The sequence below is a fragment of the Solanum stenotomum genome, chromosome 1 (genome assembly GCF_019186545.1).
Source record: "Solanum stenotomum isolate F172 chromosome 1, ASM1918654v1, whole genome shotgun sequence".
In the NCBI taxonomy this organism is placed as follows: Eukaryota; Viridiplantae; Streptophyta; class Magnoliopsida; order Solanales; family Solanaceae; genus Solanum; species Solanum stenotomum.
In genome coordinates, this window is record NC_064282.1 from 828,906 (window position 1) to 839,569 (window position 10,664).

Below are 10,664 nucleotides of genomic sequence, written 5' to 3' on the forward strand. Positions count from 1 at the left end.
GAGAGTGCTAAACATACCTGCCCTTAGCAACAAACTGTTAAATGGCTCAGACGGAGTATCAATTTTGAGAGTAAATATTTCAAAAGATCACTCAATTTTGAGAATTTATCTAACAAAATCATTGAATTTTATTTAGTATCAATAAAATCATTCAACTAAACTTTTATATCAATAAAATCACCCAACTAAATTTATCATTATAAAAAATATAATTAACATGAAAGAATAAATTATTTTTTATATCATAATCATAATAATTAAAATAATAAATAAATAGCTTAAAATTATTATTTCATTTTATAGAATAAAATAATAAAAGATAAACAACAATATTTTCGGCAGCTTCCTTTCTGTCTTTCGTAATTTCTTACTGCTTCTTCTTCATCATCATCATGAATTCTGAAATAGGCTTAGTTGCGCGGACTCTCCGCTTTTGATGCCGTATCCGTCTCGGATTCTTCAAAAATACACTACTTTTGGCGAATCCGACACGCACCTGTTGGCATTTTTAAAGTGTCCGACCAACATAGGAAATAGGTAGATTTTTTATTTTATTTTTTGTATTAACATTCCCATGAGTATACAGATAAAAGTTTGACACATTCGATAGACTAATTTGGAGAAAATTTTAAAATAATTTTGATGCAGTTAACCTTTAATATCAGTGTTTTTTGTCTGAGCATTTTTTTTTAATTTCTATAGGAAAATACTTTTATTAAGTAGGCGTTTGGAGAGATTTTTTTTTTTAAAAAATGTATTTAAAGTTGAAGTGGAAACAACCATACGAAAGTTAAAATTGTATTTTAATATCTCAAAATTGACATTTATCTTTTATTATTTTATTTTATAATGACATAGTAATTTTGAACTTTTTATTTAATTGTTTTAATCATAAACATGATATAAAACTTAATTTATTTTGTTATGTCAATTTATTTAAAATGATAAATTTAGTTGAGTGATTTTATTGATATAAAGTTCTAAGTTGAGTGATTTTATTGATACAAATTAAAGTTTAATGACTTTGCTAGATAAATTTCCAAAATTGAGTGATCTTTTGAAATATTTACTCGCAATTTTGAAAGTTGGAGAATCTTATGAAAGGAAATTTAAGGCTAAAGTTATGAAGTAAATTAAAAAATTCATTACTGAAAAAAGTGGTAATATGATCATCTTGCCATTACATTAGATTGGATGAACCAAGGAAGAAACATTTTGTATGTTTAAGGAAATTATATATATGAAGAAATTTTTTTTATATAAAGAGCAGAACTAACTTTAACTCACGAATTTGTGCCTGCAATTTCGCATGGAGTTATTGACTTTGAGTTTTCAATGTTGATGGGTTTCACTTGTACTCCGTTTCATTTTAATTGAATCTTATACTAAAAATATTTGTTTCTTTAATAAATTAATTAAAAAACATTATTTTCTTCTAAACAATTTTTAAAATTAAATAATTATATAAAATAATAGTGATATATTAATCATGAAAGATATTTATCTATTTTTCCATAATTTAGGCTATTTTTTTTTTTCTGATGATAAGTTAGAAGTTGCAAAAAATAAGGAATTCGAAAAGGTGTCATCTTTTCGTGAAGTTGGCTATTGCTTAATACATCCCTTCCGGAAACATAGTGACGGTTTATACAAACATTTATAAATAATTATTTATTTCTACTCTTTTTTTCTGGTTTTAATTATAAAAAAAATAGGAGAAATTATGGGTGAACGAAAAATGAACTATATTATTATAATGGAAAAACGACAATTATACCCTCAACTTTGTGATTTTATCTTCACTATTTTTAAAACGAAGAATTTTTTTTTTTTGAATACATCAATACAAAATTAATAATTAAGAATAAACATACTTCATATACATATTGATACAAATATATTTATTACAGTATAAACAAAACATATATAGATACCTGAACAAATTGATACAAAATGTACCTGTTATGATATTCCACGATCCTTGTGTGGAGTCCATTGTGCTTTGGTTGATTTGTCAAAATAATAATATTATTTTTTTAAAAGAGTGAAAGTCACGTACTTCTTTTAATTTGTTATAATTGTGGTGAGAAAGAAGCCACACCTCTCACGAATCTGTTTTCAAAATAAACATTAATCAGTCAGCCAAGTTAGGTATTAGTTCCATCAACTATCCACATTTTAAGTCCATATGAGCCGTCTTTCGTGAAAATAGTTGAGATTTTTTCATTATTTATCAAAAAATAGATTTTAGTAATAAAAAAATAATATTTAAAATATTACATTCAGAAATAAATCACATAATAAAAAAATTCAACCTTAACTTATATTTCAATATGAATATCAAACATCAGAGATTTTTTTATTTTTAAAAAAAACATTCACATTTTAGCATACCTAAATGGGACTTTGACCCATTCTTCTAAGTATTACTTTTCTCCTAAGTGGTGGTGCAAGTGCATAATTGAAGTATCTTTATGACTTTTAGTATTTCATAGACTCGTTCATATCATTTACCTGAATCACTTCATTATAGTGTAACTTGATGTATCTTATTGCGCATCTTTTAACAACTAATTCTATATTTAATTAGAATCATAGTTAGTCACCTTCTAAAGTCTAAAAGTAGTAAGCTTGAAAAAAAAAAAAAATTTGATAGTGGGTAAAAGTCATAATATTTGTCCTTTAATATCAATGGCCTTCTATTTTAGGGCATATATGCTCTAGTTTTTGAACGGCATGGTCATTAATGTCTCAAAAGTATGACGAAGGATATTTGTATATCATTTATGATAGTTCGGAGTATATTTGTCCTTTCCTTTTTTTATTAAAAAATGCATTAGGCGCTTAACCCAAAATTACATGCTAATCATACCATGATTAAAGAATGGATGAAAAGAAGAAACGTCATCAACTACTCCAAATACTTTTGCTCCTTCAACCCTCTTCTCTTCTCTGGTCTGGTGTATGTTGAGCATAATCTGAAAATCTCTTTCAGAGATAATAATCCAAACTAAGAAACAAACAGACAAATTGAGAAGATAGATAGGTCATACTTATTTGCCAAAAGGGGGCTAACAATTTACTCTAATGGAGAGGCTTATCTATACCAACTCACTTCCCTCTAAACTCCACCTAAAGACCTTTCCTCGTCTCCCTAAACTCCACTTCTCCTCCCTTCTCCATGTTGAGTCTCGTAGACCCAATTCGCTTTCTTGCAAGTGTCTTCACCAGTTTTCATCTTCTGGGTCGACCCCATCTTCCAGATTTGGTGATGGGCATGTGGGTAATTCGTCCACATCTAAGGATTTGCAAGATGGGTCGGGTTCGAAGCCCCATTTGCTCAATTGGGTTGCTGAAATTCTATCTCAACAACGCAAGGTATTTGCTTTTCTATTTTTGGACATGTTTTTGTTTGAAGTGCGTTTAATCTTGTTTGCAATCTGAAATTTGGCAATGCATATAAGATAATAAAATTGAGCTGCTGGTGTAAATAGTTTGCTTTTTCTCGGTAGTTGAAATATTACAGGGTATATTTGTTCGTGTATAGTACCAATCTAGATGTAGATGTGTTTGCTGATACAATATGTGTGTTATGCTACTATTAAATATGGTGAATTGCACGGGAGGACCATTGATCAGGTTAGTATACAGAATGTTAGTATTTGGTTGATAAGTGCTACTGACTTGTATTTGCTAGGATTGTATCTGAGTGATGATTAGTGCACAGAATTCCAGTTTCTTGAATTTGCTAATGTGATAATATTTGTGCTTGCTTTATGGAGAGAATGAGTATGACATTTGACATCAATGCCAAGTAATAAGTAGATGAGTGAAACCTTTTGCATGTTTTTGCTTGTTTTGTTGAGAATTTGCAATTGCAGTTAGGGTCTGGAAATCTTTGTCCTAATACAACAAAGCTTCTATAGTTGACGTTGACGGTGACATACCTTTTTCTTAACTTATCAGTACCATGATCAAACAAAAAAAGTCAATATGGAAGCTGCTACCTTTATCTTCTTGAACAATATCTTAACTTTAGGTGATAAAAACGACTAGATAATTTGAAATGTAGTTCACTTTGAGGAAACAAAAATAGTTAAAGCTTAACATGGGACTTGATTCTGATGATCTTATAAAAGTTGTGCTAGTAAATCATAGCCAGTCATTGCCAATATTGGTTCACTTAGACAGCTTTGTCATTTGTGATCTTAAAATGTAAAATGTGGTTTTGATTTTTGATATTACATCTCTCACATTCTTACAACTGGATGTAGTATTGTTGAAGGGAGTAACCACTCAGTTTTAAGGAAAAAAGTAAAAGTGTAGAGCTATGGTGGATGGACAGATGGGCTAGCAGGGGATTTAGGTCAAGGAATTATTACTTTGCATAGGATGAAACCACAAGGACTAACAGTGCTACTCTGATAAATGAATCTGGCCTGCTTGCGGCAACACAAATTGCAGTCCGAATCAGCAACTACCAACTGCTCATTCCTAAGGACAGCCAATAAAAGAATATAATCGAAACAGGGTAGGAATAATACAGGAGTTGCAGTTGCCAATCTTGTTTTGTTCATTTGATGCTTAGGATTGGCAGGTATAAGGATTAGCCCAGAGACGATGAAGAACTCAACTTTGGTTTTTCCATTCCTATGCTATGAGTTGTAGGACTAACAATAACATTGCTTATTATGGAGAGGCTGGTTTTAGGGCAGTGTTTAGAGTGAGTATGTTAGTTGAAAGCCTTGTAAGGTGATGGATGACGAGTAGTGACCCATTTTGCACTAGAAACCAAAATGTCTATGTGCTACTAATACTAGTATGAATTGCATTTTGTGCTTGAATCATCTGGTGCATTATCCTTTCGGCTTTCTCCTAGTTCTTCTTTAGAAATTTAATATGGAGAGTACCCTAGATTCTAGAAATGTAGGAACCAACAATCCTATAGATGTAGAGTTATATTGTTAAAATTAAAGGCAACCATACTAAATCATTATCTGATGAAGCAGGAGGTAACTCTTTCTAATGATGATTAACTTCTATAATGAACAAGTTGTCTTAAATGCCCCTTCTAAGTGCAAGTAAAAGTGCAATTCACGAAAGTAAATAAGAACAACTGGTGCAGAGTTTTTTCATTTTTATTACTTTGGAATCACAAAGAAGTTCGGGAAGTACAAAGTACCAACTAAACCATTTCTGCTATAGTTGGAATTCTGTATAAGTCGAATTCTGGCAAGAAAGTAACTCACCTTTTTTTGCAGCCTCACGAAATCTCATACAATGTTCATATCTACAGAAATTGAACTTAACTTAGAAATCTAAAGAAAAACAATCTTGAAGTTAAGAGAATTAAGGATTCAACCAGCTGTATTTGTTAATAGAGTAGCTAGTGTTGTAATCATCGCCGTGGACCCATTTTGAATCTTTTAATTTAGAAGTATCCATTTTTTTACATGGAAATCTTTCATTTTCAACAACCCTGAGCTATTTGTATGGAAATAGATCTTCTGCTCTCTTAATGTTCATCTCTTTTGCACATGCCTGATTTTAAATATCGACAGTAGTTTAAAGCAGTTTTTTGCCACCAGGATGTTAGGCCTGGAGATACCCATATGATTCTATATTTTCTCAATGTTACATTGAACTTCATTATCACTCCATGCAGTAGCACACAAGGAAAATGAATATAAAAAACTATTTGTTACATTTGCTTCTATGGGACACTACATTATCAGAAAGAAGAAAAAAATCTGAGGCATTACAGTATGCATTAATTTTTCATCTGAAGGCACTTATGCTATATTCTTCAATATGGCTTCTGATTACTTTCAGGTGGTTTCGACTAGTACAGTAGTCTTACTCTCAGCCATGCTTGTTATGCTCCTCCACCCAGTCATTGTTTCACCTGCTTTTGCTAGTTTCCAAACTGCAGCTAAGACAGGGGGTCCAGCTGCAGCAGCAGTGGGGACTCAACTTGTACGTAATGAACTACTAACTAGTGCATGGGCTGGTTTCTTTGCTGGTTGCCTTCACACCCTATCAGGTCCTGACCATCTTGCTGCTTTGGCTCCTCTGTCGATAGGCCGTACATCGATGGAGAGTGCGGCAGTGGGAGCCCTCTGGGGCTGTGGCCATGATGCTGGACAGTTGATTTTTGGCCTATTGTTTCTTCTCTTAAAGGACCGACTCCACATTGAAGTTATTCGTACATGGGGGACTAGAGTAGTTGGATTCACTCTTCTTGTCATTGGAGCAATGGGAATCAAGGAAGCATCTGAAGTTGCTACACCATGTGTTGCCCTTGAAAATGGTGACTGTGATGTTAGTGTGTACGAAGGCATTGACACCCCTGTCATTGGGAAGAAGAAAAAGATAGGCTTTGCAACTTTTGCTACTGGAATTGTCCATGGGCTGCAACCGGATGCACTGATGATGATCTTGCCCGCACTTGCTTTACCTTCTCGTGTGGCTGGTGCTGCCTTCTTGGGTATGTTCTTGGTTGGTACTGTTATTGCAATGGGAAGCTATACCGTCTTTATAGGCTCGTGTAGTCAGGCACTGAAGGATAGAGTTCCTAGAATAACAGAGAAGCTCACTTGGGCTTCTTCCGTGATAGCAATTGGCTTAGGAATTGCAATTATCGTCAGTCAATTTTTTGGTTTTAGCCTATATTAGGTCTGATCCGGCGACAAAAATAGTTTACGTTCAGTGTTAGGGGATGTCATTTTGATGAGAGGATATATCTTTTGATTGAAGAGAAAGCTTGTAGTATTTTGCTTTTAGGGGGTGGACCGTAACATTTGATGTTATATAGTAAGTATTATAACAATTTGAAGATTATCTGCCACTTGTTTGAGTAAAGATATGAGTTTTGTTGATTCACTTGTCATTTGCTTAACTTGAAAATTTGTGGCTTGTTCGAGTATGGAAAGGTTTTTTCAAGTCTCAACTATCAGCATTTTTTATTGCACAGTCAATATTTTTTCATATTCTCAGGTTGATGCTAGGTGAGGGGGGAAATAAGCCAAACATTCTTGTAGAAACAAAAAAAAGGATAAATATCAAAGTGTTGTAAAATAATTTTTCAGACAACCGAAGGGTTTTTCTTATCTTGTATTGACAATCATTTTACTCTTTTTTTATTAGAGGGAATTAGATATAGTAGTATTTTAGGTTCTCTAGCTTCTAATCTTAGGGCACAGGTACATCTTTTATATAAGAGCAAAACCATCCATTGCTAGTCAAGACATGCTCTCAAAATCCCTATAACGATCATCCAGAATTGAGGATCGAATACGGATGAAATTTCCGTCAGTCAATGGCTGAAATCTTTAGTCGATTCCCTTACCCTTTGATGGAAGGGGTGGAAGCAATAATTTTTTTTCTAAGATAACACTTACTTTGGAACAAATGAAGTAATAGTAAAATTTTGAAGTTTCAAAAAATCATTAATTTTTAATAAAATATAAACTTATATAATAAAAAAAAGACTTATGATAATTATCAAAATCAAAAGTATAATATAGTAGAAGGAAGGAAATAGTAGAGTCCGGGTGGGTCATAGGAAAGAGTGTAAGAGCGTTACGTTATGGGTCCACACCACATAATATGGACAATTTGAGTAGGAAAGTCCACTCTTTATCCGTACACTGCGCACTGTACAACACGTAATGCACACAAAACTGGCCCCAACTACTACTACTCTATTAACGTAACCTTCAATTTAATACTGTGCTGACAAATTTATATTTTTGACTGCCCATATCTTTTCTATCAACTACTCGACTAATATATACTATTCTGGACAAGAATAGTTACAACACTCTAAAACCCAATCACTAATTTTTCTAACTTGAGAGTCTTTACACTGTTTGGGTAAAGTCGCACAAAGGGGCAAGGTAGGCCTTGAAAATATATTTTCGTCTCACATTATTTGTCTACTTTCTTTTTATACACATCTTTACAAAGGAAAAATTGTAAATAAGTAGAGAAAAAATTGCTAATTGCTTTGTAACTCTTCTTAATACACTCAATTTTAATTATGTAAAATAAATAATAATTCTGGAAAAATATTTTTTAATAATATGAGACAGAGGGACCACGAGTTTGTATAGAACCTTTTCTCAATTAATAAATGCTAACATTCTCACCAGTCACTACGATAAATAATTTAACTAATGAAATAATTTATATTTTGTGTAAATGAAACGTAACATGATAAAATTAAGCCAACAATCATTTAATGAGATTTTCGAGTTTTCAAAACAAACGATATCACTTCTTTTTTTTCATATTGTCCTCCATTTCTTCACGCCATTGCTTTAGTAGCATTAAAGGGTTTATTTAATAGGTGATTAGAATTATGCATGTATTAGTAATATAAATATTAATAAAGTAAAAATTAATCATTAATCATATTTATTAATAATGTAATAATTAATAAAGCATATCTGTAGTTATTTTATATATAATAATATCAAGATTTTCTCATAATTTATACATATATTAGTTATACGCTAAAAAATATAGCATGAACCGAATGATTTATTTATCATGATATGTATGCAGAATGAGATAAGATCAACCAAATATAGTATAACTTAGGTTAGATTCTATATCTTAGAACCAAATAACATATAAAATAAATTTACGCAAGTCCCATACATGATTAACTCTTTTTTAATAGGCAAGAAAATCATCCCTAACTAATATACTCCTACTACTTATTTTATTACTAGATCTCAAAATAATAATAATTACAATTCTAACACTATTATTTTTAAGAATATGATAAGCTTAATCAATTACTCTATATATCTTAATTTATGAGATTCCATTTAACTTAAACATAAGCACTCGTCAACTATTTGTATAAATAAAATAATTTTATTAAGATTTTCGAACAGGAGGGGAGCCATACTGAAATTCTGACGACATATTGCTATCAACTTTTTTTTTCTGTCACGGTTGTAACTTATTCTAAAAAAGAACTACTGCTGTTATGAGTGAGATATGAATAATTAAATCACTGCAATATCCAAAGAATTAAAATTCCACCAAAAAAGGTAAAAAAGTAAAGTCTTCAAAAAAGATGCTCATTGTTTCACTGTACACTAAACACTATTCATCATTTCATCAGTCAGCAGGGGATTTCATCAAAAAAGTACACAAAAAACAAACCCCTAAAAAAGATCAGTAAATCCCCCTGACAAAAGAGTTAAAAAAAAACATAAAGAAATTAATGAATTTAACTACCCATTTACCGAAGTTTTTTCTGTAAATATTTTTTTTTGGGTCAAAACAAGGCTTCAATGGCAGCTTTCTTAGGTATTCCACAGACAGGGCATTGATGGAGAAGAGAATCACAAGGTTTGCATGAAGAAAGGTGTCTACAGGGCAAGAAAATCATGCACGAAGATCGAGAATTGCAGCTTTTGCAAATCATTTTTTTTGTTTCTTGTTCATCTTCATCATCATGAAGATCGCAGCAAGATTCTGCATCTTCTCCATTGGTGGACAAACAATACCCACTTTCTCTTAGTTGTTCGATTGTGTTGTTTAATGACATGACAATAGCTTCGTTTTCATTCGCGATTCTCTGCCATGCTTGATTCTCCATCTCCATTTTTTTTAAGTATTCTTCTAGCTCCTTTGTCCTATTCCCTGCTTTAGCGATTTCTTCATCCTTGTGTTTCAGTAAAAACTCAAGTTTCGATTCGTATTTTCTCCAAATCAATGCTAGTTGTTGCTTCTTCTGCTCGTTTAAAACCCATCTCAATTTTTCATTCTGTTTTCACCAAAATCAATCAATAAATCTCCGCAAATGAACTCAACAAAAAAAAAAGCCCAAAAATCCCATACCTGTAAGTTGATAAAGTGATCGATTTCAATCCTCTGTTTCTCCATCTGGGTAGCTAGAAACTGTGAAAAAGGAATTGACTCAGTAATGTTGTTATTCATCAAATTCTGATTCATGATTTTCTGGTTAAAAATCTGTTGCTGCTGTAAATTCTGTTGAAAGGGTTGTTGGTGTTGCTGAGTAGCAAAAGAAAACTGATTAAATCCACAAGCATTCTCCATGAAATCCATTGAACCACCTAAAAGATTATCCGTATACAATTGCGCTTGAATAGCCATATGAACAAAGAAGAGAAGATGGGTATTAATAAATGTTTATAATTGAATTTGTGTGTTTTATTGAAAGAAACAGAAAACCTGAAAAAGGGGCAGAGAAGGGATTCTCTTTCTTTATGTAAAAATGGCATTTAAAGAGAGTACGTACACATGCAGATTTTGTGACTTGACTATCATAAAGGACTCCTCTCTACAATTACCACTAATTAATTCCTAATTGTGGGGTTATCTATTCAATTAAGGGTCACCTTTTTTTTTCGATTACAGGGAATCAAAGATTTGTCTCTTTCCCAATCCGATTCCCACTCTTTTTTTTACCTTTTATAAAAATTATTTATTTATTAACAAAACTTAAATTTTTCACCGATAATTTTTTTAAAATATTTTTGGTGTAATTTTGTTCTAGTTATTGAGTTTTTGAAAAATAAAATGGAGAATAATATTTCTGGTCTCTTAATTATATTGCTTAATTTTAATTTTGGTTTTTGTGGTATCTAATTTAACTTTTAGTTACTTGAAATGTGTACTTT

General features: G+C 31.7%; 2 protein-coding genes across 2 annotated transcripts; one reads left to right on the top strand and one right to left on the bottom strand.

The window, feature by feature from the left end:
* The first annotated feature begins 2,857 nt into the window (after positions 1–2,857).
* LOC125844134 (uncharacterized) lies at positions 2,858–6,872 on the top strand. The gene is made up of 2 exons (XM_049523394.1): positions 2,858–3,378; positions 5,833–6,872. The coding sequence occupies exons 1-2, from the start codon at positions 3,088–3,090 to the stop codon at positions 6,673–6,675; spliced, it is 1,134 nt and encodes a 377-aa protein (XP_049379351.1). The 5' UTR covers positions 2,858–3,087; the 3' UTR covers positions 6,676–6,872.
* A 2,409-nt stretch (positions 6,873–9,281) lies between these two features.
* On the bottom strand, positions 9,282–10,210 carry LOC125841456 (probable BOI-related E3 ubiquitin-protein ligase 3). The gene is made up of 2 exons (XM_049520594.1): positions 9,862–10,210; positions 9,282–9,787 (listed from the first exon to the last, which is right to left on the bottom strand). Exons 1-2 carry the CDS (start codon positions 10,135–10,137, stop codon positions 9,296–9,298), a joined length of 768 nt encoding a protein of 255 aa, XP_049376551.1. The 5' UTR covers positions 10,138–10,210; the 3' UTR covers positions 9,282–9,295.
* Between the last annotated feature and the right edge of the window lie 454 nt (positions 10,211–10,664).

Coding starts and splice junctions, on each gene's coding strand:
- LOC125844134 (XM_049523394.1), top strand. CDS start 3,088: ATGGAGAGGCTTATCTATACCAACTCACTTCCCTCTAAACTCCACCTA. Junction 3,379..5,832: donor TTCTATCTCAACAACGCAAG/GTATTTGCTTTT, acceptor GATTACTTTCAG/GTGGTTTCGACTAGTACAGT.
- LOC125841456 (XM_049520594.1), bottom strand. CDS start 10,137: ATGGCTATTCAAGCGCAATTGTATACGGATAATCTTTTAGGTGGTTCA. Junction 9,788..9,861: donor ATCACTTTATCAACTTACAG/GTATGGGATTTT, acceptor TGGTGAAAACAG/AATGAAAAATTGAGATGGGT.